Here is a 24,000-nt window from a genome sequence, read left to right on the forward strand (position 1 = left end):
GGAGGAACAGGGCAGGACACTTTCTACTTCCTGCGACTCTGCAGTGAAAGTTACTGATTTTTCCGCTTAGAAAATAAAGTCTAAGAACTTAAAGAACTGCACAAATTATACATAATAAAACAGGTCTCTCTAAAACTAGCTGCCAGTAAAAACACAGAATACATGATTTCTTCAATATTTACGTGTACTTAAACTGATTTATGTTCTTATCTGTGACTCTGGATATTAAGTAAAGATCATGATCCATAAAGATATGTTGTAAATACCGTAAATATATCATGTTTTGATCAGTAATATGCATTGCTAAGTACTTTAAAGATGATTTTCTCAATATTTTTACAGATTATAGTCTTTCAAATACTGGTATCTCAGCTAAATATTGTCCTGTCCTAACAAACCAGTCCACTGATATCAGATTTTGCTGATACTGTAATGAACTTGAAGAAAGAAAATAAAAACATTACTGCTAGAATATGAATAAAATCTAATAAATGAGTTAGACTGATTTAAATTGCAGATACTATTTATTGTGTGACCAAAATATCAATAATGACCAGGAAAAAAGATGAATAAATCAATAAATAAATCTTTGAGACTTACTTTGAAATATCTACACTTTTCTGCTGCTTTAGGTGAAGCATAAAATATGCCTCTTGCAACTATCTAGAAGATATTATTATACATACAGTTTATCAGCTGTGCATCTGAAGCTATTTTTACACACACACACACACACACACACACATGTGAGAATTTAGCAAATGGCTCTGACACTGCAACAATGCCATGTTTAATACTTCGTCCCGTTGTTGTAAACCTCTTTGGAGTTTTATTTTAGGTTAAGATTATATATGTGTGATATAAGAGTGTCCTTTCTGAGGAGCTCAGTCGAAAACAGGTCGATTGTGGCCTAATTACTATTCATGAGCCTCTCTTCTGATTGGCCTGTTTTCTCTGAGTGATGCAAGACCAGGCCAATCAAATGTAACAACGTCACACTTCAGTCACGCTTTCAAAACAACGCAGATTCGGCTACAGCTTACAATACCATGTTGAGATGTTGGGTGCCAGAATCGACATAACACAGCCTCAAATTAGAACCGTATACACACACTCTCACACACTCTCACACACACTCACACACACTCACACACACTCACACACACACACACACACACACACACACACACACACACACACACACACACACACACACACACACACACACACACACACACACACACACACACACACACACTCACACACACACACACTCACACACACTCACACACACTCACACACACTCACACACACTCACACACACTCACACACACACTCACACACACTCACACACACACACAGGACTGGTCTGAAATGACTTTTTAATGCACACTTCTTATCAGAAAAGGTTGAATAAAGTACTGTATTTTGTTGTTATGGGCGTGTCTAAAGTGTGTATAACTACAAACCGATGATTTATTTCTAATCGTGTGTGATTTTGTGATTATCTGGACTAGTGACTAGCTGTAGCTGCAATAATAATGTAGCTGTAAAACGTGTTGCCTGCTGAAACTGAAATGTAGAGCTCTTCATCATGACTAGATAGACCCGGTGTGTCTGTGATCTGATCCACCTCACCCTAACAATCCCATCAGGTGAAGAAAATTGATGAACTTGATTTAAGGCTTTATTTGTTCTACAGTGTTGAGCAGCGTCATGAAACGTAACTTCATCCGAACGCTAACCGATCTCCACAGAACCCAGGGACACACAGTTCTCCGCGCAGCGAGAGACGAGACCTGAGGTCAGCAGTGCAGACTTCACTAGACTTTCAGAGTGACTGATAAAGCACCCGAGATCCAGAAATGACTCCACGAGGTTGATTCTGGTGCCGGGGGACGTACCTGAAGACGTGGGGTCCTCTGAGAAGTCGTGGAGGTCTTCAGGAGGGTCGCCGTAAAACGAGTTGAACTTGTGGCTGGAGACGGCAGCGAGGACGGCTCCCTATGAATCACACACACACACACACACACACACACACACATCCATTTCATTGAGTACAGTGTCAGACTCAAAGAGGGCATTTTGATGAAATCATCCCCATGAACCGCAGACACTTGACATTTGCTCTCCAGAGATGTCACAAACATATTAAATCATCAAACCACACGCTTTCACCTTTACACAGGCTCATCAAAGCTCTTTTATTCCTCTACGCTCCAACCGTCATGTACCTGACTGATGCAAAGAAAACATCCCCTGCTTTCATGTGGCCAGCTCTGTCAGAGAGAACCTTACTCTCACTAACCTAAACCTGCTGCAGAGATCCATCTGTTTAACGCCTTCTGATCAGTGAAGCACTAATATCTTTACTTTTTATAAAAGTAAAAGTACCTTCATCTTTATGGTTCAGATAATCGTTTACAATAAAGACTGCATTTGAAACAAAAGGTTTAGAAGCTCTAACAGATTTCCTGTCAGTCACTTGTGATTAGATTTTTAAATCATTTTACAGAGACAGAATAATATTATTATTATTATTATAATTTTTACCTATATCCCTAGACTGAAAGCACACACTGTTTTCCTGATATACAGACGTCGTTAATCAGTGGGCAACACACTCAATTGTTTTCATTAACATTCTTTTCACCCGTAAAAACAAGATGATAACTACATCACAAGCTAACTTCACTTGTTTCAACTTATATTAATCTAAAAAGAGAATATGAGATGTGTATCTGTTTATCAGATCTGTTTATTCAGTCTTAAAGTGACGGTGGCCTAATAAACCTGCAATCAAATAAAATAGAAAGAGAAAACCACTCTTTCACTTTATCTTTCATTTCTATAAATAAATATGTCTGCTCAATATAATGAAGAATGTTTATGAATACACAGACACTGGTCTTTCATTGAAAATAAAACTAAAAAATAAAGTTAAATATGTAATGTCACGAGTTTAATCTCTAAAAAGAGTTTAATTTAAACCTAAATATTCATATCAGGTTAAAAGATATTTTCTTAAAAAGTACATGTTGAGATATTCAAGAGAAATGAATAATGTTTTATAATTTGACTAAACCTGTCAACTAAAATGACTTACTTTTTGTGACCCTGGAGTCATAAGGGTCCATTCTAAATCATCTAAAACCTAAATAAATAATCTTTTTGTTGATTGGACAGGATCTGTCTGAGATACAACTATTAGAAAATCTGGAACCTGAGGAAGCAAAAAAAAATCTAAATATTGATGTAATATTGAGTTCATGAAGTTCATGGTGATGCATATTACTAATCCAAAATGTTTTATATATCTATAATAGGAAATTTCCAAAACATCTTCATGAGGCATGATCTTTACTTGAGATCCTAATGATTTGTGATGTATAAGAGATGTATAATTCTGAGGCAGACAGTGTTTTGTTGTGTATTACTGCTTCTATGCTCCAGAGACACAGAATCTAGTTTAAAACTGCTTTGAAAGGAACTGAAATGATGCAGCCTTTCCACCCGTTTTTAAGAACCAGGTTTATTCATTCAAAATAAAAACTAAATAAGATGTGGATTTATTTGATGGAAAACCAAAAGGAGTTTCCAGGTTTCTCTCTGGAGTTTATTACAGTCTAGTAAAATATGCTTAATGTACAGAGGACCGTGACGCTTCTGATTGTTTGGGAGGTGTTGGGTGACGCGAGGATTTACTGTAAATACCTTCAGTTTCCTGCGAGCGTTGAACTTCCTCAGCTGCTCCACCGTCTCGGGCAGGTGGATCTTGTACGAGTAGCGATCTCTCTCCTGCACAAACACGAGGCACGATCAAACTCAACCCGATACCACGCTACGTCACAAACAGGAAATTAATTAGTTTAATTCTGAAGACAATAGCAGCAGGAGGAAGCTGACCTTGAGCCAGGGGTGGTTGAGCGCCTCATAGACGGTGATCCTCTCGGCCGGGTCCAGCATCAGCATGCGCCGCACCAGGTCTTTAGCGCTCTCAGAGATATGAGTCCACTGACGGGGGTTCATCTGACACACACACACACACACACACACACACACGCCGCTGAAGCACACGAGCTGAAGACTAGTGCACTTACTTCATAACATACTTCAGGCCTGTTTTCTAGTACTAGTATCTTAACACTATTACTGCACGATTCTTTTACTTATAAACAACACGCACAACGATAAAAGAGAAGTAGTGTGCATGTGATCATAAAGTCATCATACAAAGAGAAAGTGCTGGTGATAAGGAAGTACATGGGGTAGGGTTAGGTTTAGGGTAAGTTATTGTAATAGTTACTGCGATTACTATTATAGAGGATTGTAAAATAAAAATACTACCTGTAAAACTTTCAGGATTAAAGAACTGTTTGATATGTGCACTGGAAAACATACTACAAAATTGTTTTAGTACAAATATCTTACTTCACAATTTATTTTAATGTGACCCAGTTACAGGAAAGTACTGAGTAATATCCATGACCTACATGTACGTGCTCTATGGTCAGGGTTAGGCTGCCTGAGGGTTACTTGCATGTAGTTTATTGTTATTATAACAGTAAGTTCATGTTCCAAACGTTCTTGAATCAAGATGCATTTAGTGGAGAAGCAAAGTAACCGGCTGCATAACCACAGTCACCATGGTAACCGTGTTTTAGAAATCAGTTTGACTAACTAGCAGTTAACAAAGCGGTTAGCAGTCTTTTCAGTGTCAAATTTAATTATAGTTCTAGGACTAGTCTAAACCGTTTATGCTGCTATATGGTGATAAGTATTGCTTTTGTTTTTGCTTAATTTGAGAAAACATGTCAGTGGGTTAAAATCTCCATTCAAAGAGAAACAAGATCATTTTTCTTACCTCATTGGCCGATATTTTCTCTTAATTAAAAACAAAACAATTTTCACAAAACAAGAATTATCTACTTAATATCTCTGTTATACACTGCTTCTCAAGTAAATGTATCTTGATTTAAGAACGTTTACATACTTGCACTGGAAAACAGAATCTTATTTTATGTTCTTATTAAGTGCTCTACATAGGGAGCATAGGGACTCTAAATAGACTCAATATTTCATCCAATACGTCTCTGCACTGCATAAAACCAAACAGGAAAGTCATATCTCTCTCAGGGTTAGATTCATAAAGCACTCCAACCCTTCAGTATTAATACACACAGCGCTGTGTTTGGTCAAACGTTACAGTGATTGGGAGCAGATTCGTCTGCAGGGGGAGGTTTTGACGTTAAAGACACCACCTGAAGTGTCTTCAGCTCTCGAGGGTCTGAACGAGCGTCAAGCTTGTGTCAATCACGCACTACCTTGTACTTTCCTTTCACGATGGCTTCAAACAGGCGCTCTTTGGTCCCGTAAAAAGGCAAACAGCCGCTCAACAGGATGAAGAGAATGACCCCGCAGCCCCAGACGTCCACCGGCTTCCCGTACGGCTCTCGCTTGACCACTTCTGGGGCCATGAAGTGAGGGGTCCCTACTCGACCTGCAGAACACAGAGAGAGACGGAGGCCGAGGCTTCAGAAAGGAATCAGAGCAAAGGGTCGGCTTCCTGTAAACATGATGTGCTGAGAACACACACGTACCTCCGGCCACCAGCCCTGACTCGCCCAGCTGGATGGCCACACCGAAGCCGCCCAGCTTGACCGGAGCAGAGTTCTCCTTCGAGGCCAGCAGGACACAGTGAGGCTAAACACACACACACACAAAAACCACTGAATGTGTGTCTTACATAAAGCCACATGTGTTCTCATATCAACTTCACTGCGTGAGATTGTGTGAGTTTGAGATGAGAACTATCACTTAAACACAGCGGTTCAACAAACCACAAACAAATGAGTGAACGCACAGAACTGCCAAATGATTGTGAAACGGCTTCTGTTAGTGGATTGCTAGCATCTCACCACGTTAACCTTTTATTTCGATGCATAGCAAAGGAATTTCAAGAATTGAGCTTTTTGTTCTTTGGTCGATTCTACAGCTGCCAAGAATTAGTATGTTAAGATCAAACACTCATCAATATCTGTTATGCTAAACTCAAAAGTCAGACACACACACACAGAGAGAGAGAGAGAGAGAGAGAGAGAGAGAGAGAGAGAGAGAGAGAGAGAGAGAGAGAGAGAGAGAGAGAGAGAGAGAGAGAGAGAGAGAGAGAGAGAGAGAGAGAGAGAGAGAGAGAGAGAGAGAGAGAGAGAGAGCGAGTGAGCGGGCGAGAGAGAGAGAGGAGCGCTTCGAAGGAAAGCAGAAACACATCAGACGCTCGGGAGGAAGGAAAGAGGATCTGACAGACAAACCAAAACCTTTGTGTTCCGTCTAAATGGATAAATGTGCAGCTGCAGCGCTTTATGCTACTAAAGGAATTAACATGCAAAACTGTGAGTAGAATTTATGCATCTGTGTCTGTCTGAGATCAAAGTGTGTGTGTGTGTGTGTGTGTGTGTGTGCGTGCGAGTCATTCTACAGAAGAAAATAGAAGAATCTGAAAACTAAAACTTGTATAACTTAAAATATGCTAAATGTGTCAAAAAAAATAAACTATTTTAGCATGCATTGATGAATGCCGTCCTGAACGTACGAGTGAAACGTCATGAAATAATTTCTGAAATGTCAGCCGTTTATAGACATGCAGAATTACAATTAAATCAAATCAAAAACATTTTTAATTTTACTCCAATAATGAATCCAATAATGATTAAAATGAAATCCACTGCATTATATGCACACGCATTACAAAACATACAAAAACTGTTTTCCAGTACATTTGTTCTTTTAACAGACGCTTCATTCAGAGCAATATATGCATGGCAATAATATAAGCAGAAGTGTTTTACCGCAAAACTAAACAAAAATAGCAGAACAATTGAGCAAGAGTGCACTGAAAAGTGCTGGTAATTTGAGTGTTTCTGGTACTGATGGGAATCGCTGCGCTGCTATAGAGTGTGATAATCATCGCTCTCACACCTCCAGCTGCTAATCAGATATCACGAGACTCAACTCTCACCGTGCAAAATACAAGTATATATGTATGCAATGAGCTGAGCACATAACATAGTATGAATCATCATTATGGATCTATACAAAATGCAAAGTAATGAAGGTTGTGAGAAGAAAAAGCAGCTCAGAGCAAATAAAGACGATCCGAGCGCAGTCCCACAGACCCAGAACACCAAAGATGCCAGAAGAGCCAGTCCTTCCGTTTTATTAGTCTCATGTTCAACATATGCTCATACAGCATTCCAGCTTTCCTTAAATAATTTAACAAAGCTAAAATGAATGGAAAAGGGCTCCTGGAAGTGTGTTTCTGGGCCGTTGGCCTGACCGTGATTTACGCTCCTCACACCATCATTCAGAGCCAGAGCGTTCTCTCGTTTCATTTTCATTGGGCTGAGACTGAATTTTCCTCTGTTGTTCAGTACAGTAAATTAAAGCCTGGGATACTCTACACAATTTCTGCCACGATTTTTCCATCTGGAGAAGTTAACCAAAGTCAAAACCAGTCTGAGTTGATTTAAGTTGACAGGCTCCATAGAAATCCTGTAGTATATGATGCCTAGTGTTTTAAAATCTGTCAGGAATTAGTGTAGCGTAATCAGGCCTTAAACGTCAAGTTCACTTCCAGAATGAAACTTTTCTGATTATCTCCTCACTTCAATGTCATCCAAGATGTTCATTTCTGACTGTCTTTAGTTGCAAAGAAGTTTTTGAGGAAAATCGTAAATGTTTTTTCTCTTTATAGTGGACTTCAATGCTGGTATAAGAGGAATAAGGGTCTTATCTAGTGAAACTTAGTCATTTTCTTAAATTAAAATGTATATGCTTTTTGAACAGCAAATGCTCGGCTAGCGTTAGCTCTGTAAAGCACGTCTTTATTAGCCGTTGACGGAAAGGTGACACACGGTTAGTTGAAAAACTTCATGCCATTTTTCCTCCAACTTTAAAATCATTCGACATAGCCGATTTAATTTTATTTGCCTTGCTTTGCAGATTCCTCTGACCTTTCCAACATCGGCTAATAAAGACGTGCATCACAGAGTTTGTGCTAGCCAGGAATTTGTGGATATAAAAAGTGTATAAACATGAGTTCATTTCCGCTAGATAAAAACCCTTATTCCTCAACTGGTGTTGTGTATTTTGCATTTAAATCACTGGCCACCACTGAAGAAAAACTGTGGAATGCTTTTCTTCTCTGCATGAAGACCTGAACATCTTGAGGATGAGTCTCACTGACTTTTTCTCCCCCCCAGAGCTGAAGACTCAACAGGAAAGACTTCAGTGAACTTTACCCCGATCGCTAACAAGGACACAAAAACGCAAACATCCTGCCAAACACGATGAGCGGTGTTTTCAGCAACCGCTCCAGCAACCTCTCGTGTCCTCTGGAGGAGGAGACCCTGCGGCTCCCGCTGGCCGTGCTCTACACGCTCATCTTCTTGTTCGGACTGGCAGGAAACCTGCTGGCTCTCTGGGTCTTCCTCTTCCTGCACTCGCGCAGAAACTCTGTGCGGGTCTTCCTGATCAACGTGGCTCTGGCGGACCTGGTTCTGCTGGCGTGTCTTCCCTTCCGAGTGCTGTACCACGCTCAGGGGAACGTGTGGTTTCTGGGGCCGCGCGTGTGCAAGGCGGTGGGCAACCTGTTCTACATGAACATGTACGTCAGCATCACCCTGATGGGCCTGATCAGCCTGGACCGCTATCTGAAGATCATCGGGGTGCGGGGCTCTCAGAGGGGCTGCGGGCCGCGCTGGCTCCGGGGCAGTCGCTGGAGTCTGGTGACCTGTGTTCTGCTCTGGAGCGGCTCTCTGGTGATGGTGGTGCCCATGATCGCGCTGGCCGAGGGGAACGAGGAACCGGGCAAGTGTTTCCAGTACAAGCAGAGAAAGCAGGCACGAGGCAAAGCCTACTTCAATCTGTTCATGGTGGCGGTGTTCTGGCTGGTGTTCGTGGTGCTGCTGGCCTCATACGGACGGATCGCTTTCAGACTCCTCCAAGCATCGAGGGACAAACCGGACCTGCCTAACGCTACACGCTACGCCCGCACTGCTAGGAAATCCTTTGTGGTCCTGCTGCTCTTCACCATCTGCTTCGTGCCGTATCACGCCTTCAGGGGCTTCTATGTGGCTTCGCAGCTTCGTGACATCAGCTGCGAGACGCAGCGGCTCATGGATCTCACCAACGAGCTCATGCTTCTGTTCTCGGCTCTCAACAGCTGCCTGGATCCCGTCATGTACTTCATGCTCTCAGGATCGGTGCGTAAGGCCACCGTCCGGGCCTTGTCTCAATTCCTGCGTTTGCAGCATGAGCCAGCAGCGACCAACAGCTCGACCACGGAGTTCCGGAGGACTTCGGTGTCGCATGCTTCCAACGCCCCGGTGCTGGCCGCATCCAGAGGCAGCCTGGGACTAATCACAGCCAGCCTCCGAGTCAAACCAGACGAGGGAGAGTCCTGTCCGCAGATCACAGCGCTCTCCAGCTCATCGTGAGATGACAGGGATTCACATTTAACCCACGTACTAGCCACAGGAGACTCACTGCTGTAAAAAAAACCATGACTTGTTTAAAAAGTTTGCATGGGAAAGTTCTTGAGACACCGCTTCTGCGAGTCTGTGAGGGACATGGCTGGACGCCACAACCGCAGGAGATCTCCACACATCTGCTTTGAGATTTAAAACCTATTAGATACAACATTCACTGAACACGGACAAAAGAATTGGCACCCCCTTCTAATAAACAGGTTTGAATACTTTTAGTACAAATTCAACGTTTAAGCATGATCATATTCTAGAGAATTGTGTGCTTCTAATTTTATAGCAGAAGTTTCTATTCTAACATGACAATGCCTCTGTGTATAAAGCAAGGTTCAAAAAGAAATGATTGAGCCAATGTGGAAAACTTGACTCTGACTTTAAAGGCAGACCTTGAGTCAAAACCTCATCACCAAGCGGCGCTGACGTGTATATATGCCATATGGACAAAAGTATTTGAACACCCATTCTTCAGAACAGAAATCAGTGAGTCCAACACTGAGACGAAAACAATTTATGCATTTAAAAATTGCATTTCCATCTCAGGGTCTAAAATGACTGTCAAGTCAATGGCGTTTGTCCAGAATACCATTAAATGCTTAAACATTTCGGTACTAGTCGAGCCTGTTCATTAGAAGCGCTGTCCTAATACTTATATATACACAATATAGTGTATTTCAGTGATACACATGAAGGATAAAGGGCGCCTCCTGTGGGAGGAAAAGAGTTACTGCACATCATGTTAAAGTGAACCAGACACAGAACTGTGCAGAAGGAGCTGGTCTGATTCGTCCAGTGTTAGTCTGATCCCATGCAGCATGATTTTCTCTAAAGACAGCAGGTTCTGAGTCTGGGATCTCATGAAGATCAGACACAACGATCTGACAGTAATCATAGACGGATGCCTCTTGATGTTCCACGGTGCAACTTATGTCACTGACCAGTGAATCTCAATCGTTTGTGACCTCTGGGCACGAGCTGGTGAAGTTTTAAAGGGTGTAGAGTCACGCCAGTCACAGATCAGACACTCAGTGAACACATGAACTCATTACACAGAGTAAAAAAAAGTGTCTGCCAATGCATCAATGCACGTGTCCTTTTTAAGAGTATAATAATCAAGGGAATAAAACATGGGATTATTATTTACAGTGCTTACAGTGTGTTTCTCACTTAAAGGCACAACATGAAAGTTTTTTCGCCACTAGAGGTCAGAACACAATAAGAAAACCGAAGCTTGATGACGCTATGAAGGACGATGTTCACAGATGAAGTAATGAATTATTCTGTTTATTACCTGAACCTTCCATTTATTCATACAGCTAATAAAATGTACAAGGAAAGTGAGCACAGAATATTAACAATGTCAAAGAACATTATGACTGACTTCGGTTTAATGCAAGTTTAAGCACTCACAAAAACCAAAGGAGTCACATAACCTTTAAGTGTTCTTGAGAGCGACACTGAGGCCGAGGGACTGATTTGTGCATGACATACTCTTTAAAGACGTTGAAGATGTTAGTGAGCAGACGAGTCTTACCTTGACATCTCTGTGTATGACGTTGTTATCGTGGCAGTAGCGCAGAGCTTCAAGTATCTGCCGCATGTAGTGACTGAGAACACAAATAACACACAGACTGAGCAAAATCACTGACCGTGTGTGAGGTAACCAGGAAACAGGAAGTGATTGTCACCTGGCCACTGCCTCGCTGTAGACGAAACCAGCATCAGCCCTCTTCACGATTTCGAAACACAGATCGGCTCCATCCATACTGTGCCAAAAATCATTAAAATATTAAGTAAAGATCATGTTCCATGAATAATATTTGTACATTTTCTAAGGTAAAACAAAACCGCATTTTTGATTAGTAATATGCATCACTTAGTCCAGTGGTTCCCAACCGGTGTGCCGCGGCACTAAGGGGTGCCGTGAGATCTTTTGAGGGTGCCGCCAAAATTTCAACAAATTTTTTTTATTAAGGCAGAATCAGTGTAAACAGTATTCTCATATCATCTAGGACTAGGTATAAGGTGTTGTTGCATGCAAACTCTCGAAATGAAACAAATAAATAAATAATAATAAAAAAGCTACGGAGATTTTAAATAACTATTTCCTTATAAGGGTGCCGGGAACTTTTGAAAGGCTTTCCAAGGGTGCCTCAAACAAGAAAAGGTTGGGAACCACTGACTTAGACCTTCATGAGGACAACTTTAAAGGTGATTTTCTCAATATTTTCAATATTTTTGGGACCCTCACACCTGAGGAATAATCATGCTGTCTATTCAGCATCTGGATACGCCACACTCTCGGCAAAGGAGAAGTGCTCACTAACACAGATTTGTGAATGATATCTGAGAAATAAACTTGTTTGGACACAGAAAGAGGTCTTAGATCTTTGATTTCGGTTCATGAAAAACGGTAATATGGTAACAACATAATGAGGAAACACTCAATATACTTGCTAAAAAGATCTGGATGAGGAAGAACCTGTGGGTGTGTATTAAAACAATGTTTATATCACCACTTCTCTAAAAAAGTCCATTTAATATGAATCTGCTTGAACTCTGATATCAGAATGAAATTTGGTGGTGCCCACTAATATCATTAAATCTGATAATATTCTTTTGATGTTTGAAGTCAATCAAGTTTCAAGAAACAAATGAAAAACAATTGTACTTACTAGATAGTATAAAATAGGCATAAGCACATAATTTTCACTATTTCTGTTTTAATTTCATTGACTAGCATCATTGTGATGAAATACATGGTTCATGCTGTATTTCTAAGACCTCACACATACTTACAACTCAAAGACCATGTAGAGCATCCCGTCGGAGCTGTAGGTCTCCAGCAGCTCCACGATGTGAGGATGTTTGAGCATGTGACAGATACTGGCCTCCCGCTTCAGATCTGAGGAACAGACAGAAGATCATTAGCGGGTTCATTGACTTACTGAAGATGAAGATCAGGCGTGTTAATGATATGATACACGCATCAGGGGGACTAGATCAACACTAATGCAGAGGAACATGTGAGATCAAGAGCCTGACGTCACTGAGATCCCACGAGCCGCCAGCAGAGGGAGCCACGGAGCGTCTCGTTCACACACACACACACACACACACACACACAGAGCCTTCAGCAGAACTGATGAATGAGTGTGTGTGTGTGTGTGTGTGTGTGAGAGATGAAGAGCAGTGCAGTGAGTCTGAACATCAGACGTGTTTTCAGTCTCCAGAGGAGCTTCAGATCACCGTAAACATCATACACTGAATGTGAGTGTAATAATGCTTTTATACTGTGAAGTTCAGGAATAACTTACACTAACATTACTAGCTATTTTCCACGAACAAAAATATTATCAGGCTGAATGGCTGTGCATCGCTTTATCCGAACAGAACCATCCTATTATATACTTATATCAGCCATCAGCCAATCAGATTGTAGGAACAGTTGTCATGTGACTGAGGGTGGGCAGTATCACTATATGTAGAAAACAAACAGGGTTTTCACTGGATCAGTTCATTCAGTCCCTCAGGTCCTCATGGAGAGTTTTACTATCACGTTCATTGATGTGTTCTCACAGGCTTCAGCTGCAGGAAGTGACCGTTTGTTTGTATTTTTACAAATATTCTCAGTGGTGAAACACTCGTTCTCGTCTGATGTGTGTCTGTCTGTCTGCTCACAGATGGCTCAGGGACGAAGCCAAAGCCTCCGTGGGCCCAGCGGGCAGCAACACAACACACAACCAAACCCTCTGATCACACACACACACACACACACACACGTCACCCACAATCCTTTTGGCATGACCAGGCCACATGCAGTCTGGAGAAATCCACAGATTCCCACCCAAACCAAACAGCCTTGAGTTACAGCAACACACCGACCAGAGTGTGTGTGTGTGTGAAAGAGTGAGAGTGAGTGTGTGTGTGTGTGTGTGTGTGAGTGAGAAAGAGAAAGTGTGTGTGTGTGTGTGTGTGTGTGTGTGTGTGTGTGTGTGTGTGTGTGTGTGTGTGTGTTCTCACCCTCTGTACTGAGTCCAGGGCTGGAGGTGAAACTGGCCACATCTACGATCTTCACAGCAAACTGCTGTCCAGTGTCTCTGTTGATGCATCTTCGTACCACACTGAAAGGACCCTAAAAACACACACACACACACACACACACACACACACACAGATAGTCAGCAGCAGTTTAAACACCACAGAGAATAAAATTCAGCGCTTAACACTTTCACAATTTACTTGAGTCACTAAAGTACACTTTTCTGTTTTTGAAAGAAGTCTCTTCTGCTCACCAAGACTGCATTTATTCAAAATACTGTAAAAATCAAAAAACATTATTCCAATGTAAAACAGCCGTTTTCTCTTCGGATATTTGTTAAACTGTAATTTATTTTTGTGAATTTCCAGCTTCATTCCTCCAGTCTGAGTCACAAGATCCTTCAGAAATCAGAATAATATACTGATTATAGTTTCAGCAAATGAAACGCTGACATGACACTCAAAAGAGCTCTGGAGATGAAGTTCATGTGTTCATACACCGAGACAAAGACGAGTGTGTTCCAGTGTGTGCAGTTCAGCACTCTTCAAGTTTCTTTATATCTCAAGAGAAGCATTTCTGTGCTTTGGACTAGTGTATATAGATTAATATATTCATGCACTCGTTCATATTGCCATAATTTATTGCAACTGCAATTTTGCCAGATTCCATTACTCTCTGTGTTTTGCTGTAAATTCCATTTTCACGACTGGATTCCATGACTCCATCCGCATTTTCCACATGGCGGAAATCATAGAGGCTTAATATACATATATCTCTCACACACACAGAGTTATTCTGAGGAAACCATAACCACACGCCTGCAAATGACAGAACAGAGACACACGCCTATAAAACACACACACACACACACACACACACACACACACACACAAGTTGGGTTTCTATGTTTTATTGGTTCATTCCATAGGCGTAATGATTTTTCTACTGTACTTTCTGTCCTCTTACACTAACCCTACCCTATTATTAACCTTCTCAAAACACTTCATTCTGTTACAAACTTGTTATAAGCTCACACACACACACACACACACACACACACACACACACTCTCTCTCACACACACACACACACACACACGCACAGTCTCTCACACACACACACACAGTCACACACACACAGTCTCTCACACAGTCTCTCAAACACACACACACGCACAGTCTCACACACAGTCTCTCACACACAGTCTCTCAAACACACACGCACAGTCTCACACACAGTCTCTCACACACACGCACAGTCTCACACACAGTCTCACACACAGTCTCACACACACGCACAGTCTCACACACACGCACAGTCTCACACACACGCACAGTCTCACACACACGCACAGTCTCACACACACGCACAGTCTCACACACGCACAGTCTCACACACACGCACAGTCTCACACACACGCACAGTCTCACACACACGCACAGTCTCACACACGCACAGTCTCACACACACGCACAGTCTCACACACACAGTCTCACACACACACACACACAGTCTCACACACACAGTCTCACACACACAGTCACACACACACGCACAGTCTCACACACACACACAGTCTCACACACACACACACAGTCTCACACACACACACACAGTCTCACACACACACACAGTCTCACACACACACACAGTCTCACACACACACAGTCTCACACACACAGTCTCACACACACAGTCTCACACACACAGTCTCACACACACAGTCTCACACACAGTCTCACACACAGTCTCACACACAGTCTCACACACAGTCTCACACACAGTCTCACACACACAGTCTCACACAGTATATATATTTTATCTGTTCAGTGTGTCATCATTAAACAGATCAAATGGTGGTAATTTCTCAAATAATCTAATCTTGACAATCTAGTAATAACTAAAGACCATGAAGAACCACTGATCTTATTATTTTAGGATTGAAAGCAGAATTCTCTTAATGACACAATTGAGATGAATCACATATTACTCATTTAGTCACCCGGGTTGGTTATGAGTTAACTAATCAGCAGAGGAGCTCATGTTGCTCAATATCGATTCAACTCGAACATAGAGACTTGAACCCACGACCTTCACTAGAGTCCTGATGATCCACACAACCATCTGATAAACTAGCGCTACTCTAACACAACCTCTGTCCTCGTCTAATCACACGGTGACCCACAAACAAGCAAAGAATTATAAACAGGTAAACCAGAAAGGTCTACAAAGCTGCTGATAGGCATTAAATGAGATTGATAGAGAATTTAGAGCTGAAACACACGAAAGAAACACATCAAGCTCGTTCTGAATCCCTTCCATTAAAAGCACTAAAATCTCTTCAGAGGAGATCTGGAGGAGCGGCATGTTTGTCTGAACTCGAAACTGGAACAAAAGAGAAACAAGACGCTCAGAAACCTGAGAAACGCCAGATCAGCGATTCACACAAACACCAGGAGAAACCAGGACATCCCAGCATCCCCTGCGTGAGACGCTCGCCGGTGTCTACCGGAGTAAAGTTCACCTGGAGTCTAGAACACACCGGCCCGGTGACGGATCACTGTGAGATAAAACATGAGCTCAGAAGCGAAGCAAAGAGTGATCGAAGTCCAGATTGAGTCTGGATTCAGGTGGTCTGACCTTCAGCGTCTCTGAGCTCTGCAAACCAAAACATCTCCAAAGGATCCTCGTGAACGGTCCGCGCTGAACAGAGATGCAGGAAAATGAGCAGACAGGGCAAATTACAGCAGAACCGCAGCTACAATTACAGCCTGTGTCGGATCAGGCCGGGAGTCTAGGAATAACATGGAAAACATCCCAGAGGATGAAGCGCTGAGATTCTGGATTCAGCTTTCAATGGGTTATTTATGGACCAAACATCTCAAATCTGAAGTCACGTGATCCACTGACCGCCGAGGAGCCGTTACATCACTAAACACAGCACTCATCATCTGACACCAGGACTAGAGTCTGCCGCCAGGTTCTCAGCGAGTTAGACTCATTCTTGTGAGCAGTTCCACTGGTGCCACCAGTTTCTGATCAAACTCATAAGTGCTGCCACTTCTCTTCCACGTGAGAGACACCAAACGACAGGGATGCAGCGAATGTTCTCAAACATAACAGAATAAATTATGCCCAACAATGACGTGATCTGTGACAGTGCAGCAAACATGTGGACTTTTTAAAGTGTCTGAGGAAGACCGCGAGAGCCGTTCAGCACAGTCCCAAGTCTCTACTGTGTGATGACTGAATTAGTCAAATTATGAACGATTAGTAAATAAACTGCATTGTTTTCTGACGCGCACAAGTTGCATATAGCATGCTTCCTTTACTCACAAAGTAAAGAGCGCTGAAGTCTTCAGTCAGTTCCCTATAATACTGTAAAATTAATAATAATACATTTAATGGGTAGAATAGAATTTTGTCATTTAAAAATTACACATATATATATATATATAAAACAATTTAAATTTAAATATGAAAAGTAATAGTTCACGGTACTGCGAGGGTGTTTCTAATGCTGTGTCTATGGGAGGAAAGATCAATTTGATCAATTTGTTCTCTCTTCTGACTGCTATCTCGCTCATTTTTTTCCTTTTATTTAAAGTAATAAAAACGCTGTCATAGGAATGCAAAAAATATATTTGTGATACTCTCCTATTCACTTCTCTTCAAGCTAACCATGACACTTATACTGCTGAGAAATGTGAAAAATCTCCATAAAAACTCATCTTTATAAAAGGCTTGTAGTGGTTTCTAGACATATAGAGCTATATAGGAATCTAGAGGCTAAACTGTGGAATTGCAAATCTTTAGCTTTTATTCAGATTTTAATTTGATATTAATGTTTTAAACATATCCATGCTGACCCAGAAAAACAACAAGGAAAGCAGCGGAAGTGAATAAGAAAACCTATGACCTGTATGTCTGATATTTTAGATTTTATCATGGTGACTGGATGAAAGCTGCTGCTGTTTTTGTAAAACATTTCTACATTTATTTATATATATATATATATATATATATATATATATATATATATATATATATATATATATATATATATATATATATATATATATATATATATATATATATATATATATATATATATATATATATATATATATATATATATAAAAAAGAGAGAGGTGCCCTGAAGGAAATTTTCTTGGCTTAATACTATCTTTTTTGTAAGAGAGACCTGCAGATAGAGAATTTTACATTTTCTTGCTCAGAACTATAATAAACAGCAGTTACACACAAAAATCTTTACTTTTTTTCCAGTGCAAAAAAACTAAAACAATGAAACTTTTCAACTCCCCACTCAAAAGTCAGAGATGTTTTCACTTTAAAGTGCTCTGTGACTGAAGAGATAGAAATAACAATATTGTATATAACTATAAGGTCTTATATTTAAATTAAATCAGTATCAACAAACTCCCTCTTTTCTCTGAAGAAGCTGCATCTGAAGTCATTAGTTTACACAGACTGCTTGATAAAGATGCTTTCACTCTACAGAACAAATTCAGGTTTAAATACACAGATAACAAAAAATGCAGTGACAATTCTAAACTAAAAGTAAACCATCAACAGGTGGAGCAAGTCACCTTCATTCAACAGATTCATTCAGAACCGAGCCAAGTTTTTCTGAACGGGTCGCTGAATCATCCTCACAGATTCGTTCAGAAACTTTCATTCAGAAAGCAAACACTGCTGGTTTTACATCTTCAGTCATTTTGAATTTTAATTACTTTACCTCCTTTTATATCTGAACAGAATCTGTATTAGACAAGTTAAATAAAAAAAATAAAAAAATCACCCAGCCCTAATTTCAACTGTTCTGTCGGTTTCACCACAAACACAAGGAACAACAGTTAAATTATCTTTGTTTTTCAGGTGATTATTTCATTTAATTACCAGCACACAACCTCAGGTGATTATGTGCTTCATTCAAACTTAAACACGTCCGATGTGAGTTTAAATATATTGCTTGACCTTAAAGACATACTGATAACAACAACAGACAGTTTACCTCTGATCTAGAACATAAACTAAAGCTGTGAACCACTGAGATTTTATTAGTCACTCAGCATTTTTAATAATGAATTACATTACAAACATATCCATTTCATTACGAGAGCACAGCGCATCCAGAGCTTCTGATTGGCTGTTATATGTGTTTTATTCCGTCACGCATCTAGTGTGGACACTCAAAGTGCTTGTCGCTGGAATCCTGTCACGTCACGTATAGTTAGGACACGGTATAACACTAAAACAGAATCTCAGACCATTTCTCACCATGATCCGGTTCAACCATCATAGCGTCTCCATGAAATGGATGATACTAGGTGTAGTATCCTCTTTCACGTGTTGAATCATTAATAAGAGGTTGAGCTGCTGAGACGTCCACATCCCGTCACACCGAAACACTCGATCCAGTGTGAACTCAAACCAGAGCCGCTCTTCATTCAGTCTATAACAGACCGGCTGATGAAGAACAAGCTTATTAGAATTCTTTAAATGTGTAGAAGTTATTAGGATTATCTAGGGAGCATATAATCACTTATTAATCAGTTATAACTGTGACTTTATTTAAAGGCCAGAACGTCAGCTTTACTCGTTTATGAAACTTTTCCAAAGAAGAGCTGCACGATTATGAGGTTGTAATTGCGAGTATTAATTACAATTAACACAATTTACGCTGAATGATGTTTATACAATTTTTAAGCAACTTTGTCATATTTTTATATGAAAATAAACGATCTGAAAACACTAATAAAACATACTGATTTTATATAGTACTAAGCCTCAAATGTCAGCTAGTCATTGGAATATTTTCTTCTTTAAATAATAAAATATGCAAAAAATTAAAACTAAAAATATCATTAAAAACAATGGAAAACTATATTTGAACATGCTATGAGATGAACTTGTCAGTGGTTTAAAATCCAGACTTCATTGTAATGTTATTGTTGGTGATATTTTCTTTAAGCACATTTTAACATCACTGATAACTTTAGTCACTATATTAGTGATAATCAATTATCATACAGTTACATCCCTAGCTGAAATGAGCTCCAAAATACGCTATTGGCCGACATAAAAACACCAATAAAAAAAATCAGGGTGTCTGCAAAACCAAAACATAGTAATCACTCAAAAATAATTAGGAACATTAGAAACAGCCAAGAGCCCCGACGTCACGGAACCGATCAAAGCTCACAAACACACATCTGCTGCTCTCCATATCAATAATAAAAAGGGATTTGAGCTGTCCTTCATTTATTACCAACATACTGTAGTGTTCAGAGGTCAGTGAATCATGATAACAGACCGAACGAGTCTCGTCCAAACGCCTCTTAAACCAGACACACACACACACACACACACACACACACTCACACACTCACACACTCACACACTCACACACTCACACACTCACACACTCACACACGATCTAGTGATGATCTAGACGTGCTGGTCAGTAGAAATATTTATCATCATTAATAAATGTAATGTTATTGCAACTCCACCGGAGAAACCCGGTTCCGGGGGTTTTATGTAGTAAATGTTATAAACGCTGATGTTTGAGGAACCTGCAGGAGTCCATCAGTTCCTGTCAGGAGCTCATTGATCAGATTATCAGCTGCATTAATCCTGATCAGCAGCAGACACATTGATCCGGGCCTGTTCAGTCCTGCAGTGCATCGTGGGCCGGTGCTGACTCTGGGATCTCACACATCTGAGGTCTGCACTGAAATCTCTCAATGACTGAAACATTTAGAGATCCCAATCCAGATCCCATTCATCCATTCCCGCTTTCAATTCTAAGGTGGTTTTGGGGGTTCTTTAAACGGAGGTATAGTTCTCGCACTTCTGAAGAAAAACATTAGTAAAATCTGAGCAGAATGATTCAGTGATACTCAATATTTCATCACTGCATGGATCAGTGTTTTTGAATTAATCAAACTTTTGAAGGAATGTTTCGAAAACAAAGCTTTTTAACAGCTTAGTTTAGCCAGGTAAAAATAAATGAAGTGCACAGGAACTAATAGTTGGAACAGAAATCTTAATTTTAAGGATCAGATTCAGGAATTGGAATTGATTTTCGATTCTCAACCCTGCTGAAACACCATCACTTTATCTGTACATTTGTTTTATTCAAATACTTAATTAATAATTCAAAAGTGTAGAAAATGCCATGATATATACAGTATATATGAAATACAGAAAATGAGATATGAATTTTTGTTCAAGTGCAGCAGGACACCTTCAGGTCTTCATCATACGGTTAATTTCATGGAAGTGTGTTTAGAAGTGCCTTACACACGTGTGTATTACCCAACAAACACAAAACACAGGGCTAAACACTTGAGGGAAAGGATGGTGGAGACAGAAGCAGGTTTGGTAGCGCTGAGGGGTTGAAAAAAGATCTAATCAAAAAAATCTTATTGATTTGCATTAATAAGAGCAGTTATTCATCATATTATGGATTTCTTGGGAAGACGTTTGACAGTAAAGCACTGCGCTTGATTTGATGCATACAAATTTTAACAACAGTAGCATTCTACATTTTTATATTGAAAATGAATAAAGCTTATTCTACTTTCATGAAATCTACCCTTATTCTTATAGTATTACATGTAACTGACCGATAACTTTAGTGATAATAAAAAGAGCACTTTGTGTGATTGTTGCAAACTGAAGAAAGGGGTTTTTTTAAAGACACTTTGTGACTTTTCTCACTCATTTCTTAAATTTATATTTTAAGCGATTTCTAAAGGAAAAACTAGAAATGAGTGACTGCTGCTGCTATCTACATTATGACGGTGATTTCATGCATTTTTAAATGTGACTTAATTGTTTGTTCACCACACTATATTTTGGTCATCCTGTTAAAAGTAACATTAACACAGGATTGTTTCAGAACATTAAAGTTCATTAAACATTAAAATTAATTGAATTTCTCTCTTAAAAAGGTTGTACAAACCCTGAAATGAATAACGTCATGACATCCAGCTACAACACCATGTATATAGTTAGTGCTACTGCTTCTGCTTTTCTACTTCGATCGGTTTATATCAGATCTCACAGCAATACTTATTCTATTATCAAACGCTTCTCTCTGGATCTCACAGCTTGGTCCGAGTTCATGAGCGTTTAGTAGAGCATGTTTGTTATGCTTTTGTTTAGTTTGCTGTTTCTCATATGCAGTGCTTATGAGTCGGACAACGCAGCGGTCATGCCAGAGTGACCCCTCACTAACATTAGACGCACCGGCAGAAAATGAGACCATTTGGAAACGGTTCAGTTCTTAAGCTGCCAAGATCAATCCCAGTCTCCTCTGAGGACTCGGGTTCTTGTGATCATCTGTAGCTCATGGAGCAGAACATCTAAATCCAGTCAGACTCTGACAGATCGACAGCGCTGTACGGAGCGTCTCACACACACACACACACACACACACACAGTGACTGAATCCTAACCAGCACTAGCGAAGTGAGAACGAACCCGTTTAACCACAGCAGCACTAACTAGTTCATCACACGCTCTGAGTCTTCAGGGGAGAGATCTAACCAACTTTTACCGCGGTAAGAGCTTCACGTGACAATCACCACAGTCAACAAAACACACTGTGACATCATCATCATCATCATCATCATTTTAAGGTCATTATCAGGACAACAGGGTTTGTGGAGCTTGAAAACGATACCGGTGGTGTCATGAACGAGTAGAACACACACAAAGTCACCGACTACTGACCTGGAATCAATTCTACAGCCTTTTCATGAATGTGTGTGTGAACCAAACTTTTCTCCTGTCCTTAACACAAACGTCGATGTATAAACACACTCTTCATGACACAATGAGTAAAATGCACTCATAAGTGTACAGTCAAATAAAAGCAAGATCAATTCTGGGCAAAGAAGTCCTTTTTAAAATAAACGTGTCCGGATGTTTGACTTCAGTATTTCTTCTGTAATATATAATGTTTTTAAAACTGAATAAAATCTATAATGAATAAATACTCAATCAATCATGTGAATACTGCAATGAAAATAACGTCTCAATGCAGGAACTCTTCCAAATAACAAGCTCCTGTATTTTATGTCAAATATAATTGAGTTGACAGATAAACATGAGAGATGAACCCATTAACCCGTATTAGACCTTAAACAGTCACAGATGTAAATATTGCAGTGTTATGAGCAGAGCTGTAGACTAGCTTTACTTTTCTATTGATGGTGAATTACAGACTGACCCAATCACTTCATTCACTCCTGATTCACACACAGGCCTGTCTGTCTATCTCTCTATCATCTATCTATCCATCCATCCATCTCACACACGACTGTCATACATCAGATGATCTCACACAATCAACAAAAATCTATTCATTCAAATTAAACAATAGACTAAACTAATTACTCAATCTACAAACCAACTTCAGTGTCTAATAAACAGCAGTACAAGATCTCACACACACACACACACACACACACACAGGCCTGCTGCACGTCCTCCATCAGCCATATTCATAGTATTCAATGAAAAATCATTTAATTATTAGAACAAATTAACGCAAAGACCAATAGAAAAAAGGCGCATTTTATCTTTACAGGAGCCTCACACGAGACTGAGGTAAAAAAACACAAATCTCTGAGAGTATGAAGAGTGACTGATCAATGAATATTAGTGTCAAATCTCTCTCTCTCACACACACACACACACACACACACTCGGTCAGCTGAACCTGAAGCAGTAAAATGTCAACACACGAGACAAAGAGAGGCGAAGGAAAACGCCTCAGCGGCGAAATGATTGATTAGCTTGGATTGATTAGACTGATCACTCACTTCCCGATCACCTCGCAGAGCTCGTACACATCCTCGAACAGCACGTCGTCGTCAGCCATAACGTTACCGTTACTCCCGCCGACAGATCCGCGGGAAAAGATCCGCTTTCCCTCAGAAACGCGCCGCGAACGTCAGAATCCGAGCGGCGACACCGGGATCCTGTAACGTTAAATCCCCCGGATTCCTGTCGACGACCACCGAAGATGTCCGTTCACACCGAGCGACTACGACGACGACGACGACGACGACGACGATGATGATGATGATGGTGGTGGTGGTGGTGGTGATGGTGATGATGATGATGACAGGGAAAATCAACGCTCCGGGATTCAGGTCGCAACGCTCCGGGAATCTGCCGCTTCAAATAATAAATGTCAATGTGACGCGAGCAACCGAGAAAAAACGCGCTGGTGCGCCCAAACGCTCGAGATCCCGCCGATCCGCCTCAAACATTAAAAACGCGCTCAACGCCGCCGCCGCTCCGGTTCCCGTCCGACCGCGCTCATCATTGTCCGTTAGACGCGCCGGTACACGCCCTGATCTCCCGGTAAAGCAGCGC

General features: G+C 40.6%; 2 protein-coding genes across 14 annotated transcripts in view; one reads left to right on the forward strand and one right to left on the reverse strand.

Annotated features, from left to right (window-relative positions):
• The window catches only part of caskb (calcium/calmodulin-dependent serine protein kinase b), a 41,755-nt gene extending 18,189 nt beyond the window's left edge, over positions 1-23,566 (reverse strand). For 6 of the 13 annotated variants that reach the window (XM_043232196.1, XM_043232200.1, XM_043232198.1 and 3 more), the window contains exons 1-10: positions 23,443-23,566; positions 13,563-13,676; positions 12,339-12,444; positions 11,228-11,311; positions 11,074-11,146; positions 5,601-5,703; positions 5,322-5,500; positions 3,907-4,029; positions 3,715-3,798; positions 1,905-2,004 (exon numbers count right to left, since the gene is read on the reverse strand). In XM_043232196.1, the coding sequence (XP_043088131.1) occupies positions 1,905-2,004; positions 3,715-3,798; positions 3,907-4,029; positions 5,322-5,500; positions 5,601-5,703; positions 11,074-11,146; positions 11,228-11,311; positions 12,339-12,444; positions 13,563-13,676; positions 23,443-23,500 (1,024 nt within the window). In that variant the 5' untranslated portion in view covers positions 23,501-23,566. The remainder of the gene's footprint in view (positions 1-1,904; positions 2,005-3,714; positions 3,799-3,906; positions 4,030-5,321; positions 5,501-5,600; positions 5,704-11,073; positions 11,147-11,227; positions 11,312-12,338; positions 12,445-13,562; positions 13,677-23,442) is intronic. The other 7 variants (XM_043232202.1, XM_043232197.1, XM_043232201.1 and 4 more) reach the window with 3 other exon arrangements.
• Positions 6,227-11,061, forward strand: gpr34a (G protein-coupled receptor 34a). The gene is made up of 2 exons (XM_043232206.1): positions 6,227-6,389; positions 8,259-11,061. Exon 2 carries the CDS (start codon positions 8,346-8,348, stop codon positions 9,492-9,494), a length of 1,149 nt encoding a protein of 382 aa, XP_043088141.1. The 5' UTR covers positions 6,227-6,389; positions 8,259-8,345; the 3' UTR covers positions 9,495-11,061.
• Positions 23,567-24,000: the final 434 nt, after the last annotated feature.

The sequence above is a fragment of the Puntigrus tetrazona genome, unplaced genomic scaffold (genome assembly GCF_018831695.1).
Source record: "Puntigrus tetrazona isolate hp1 unplaced genomic scaffold, ASM1883169v1 S000000513, whole genome shotgun sequence".
NCBI lineage: Eukaryota > Metazoa > Chordata > Actinopteri > Cypriniformes > Cyprinidae > Puntigrus > Puntigrus tetrazona.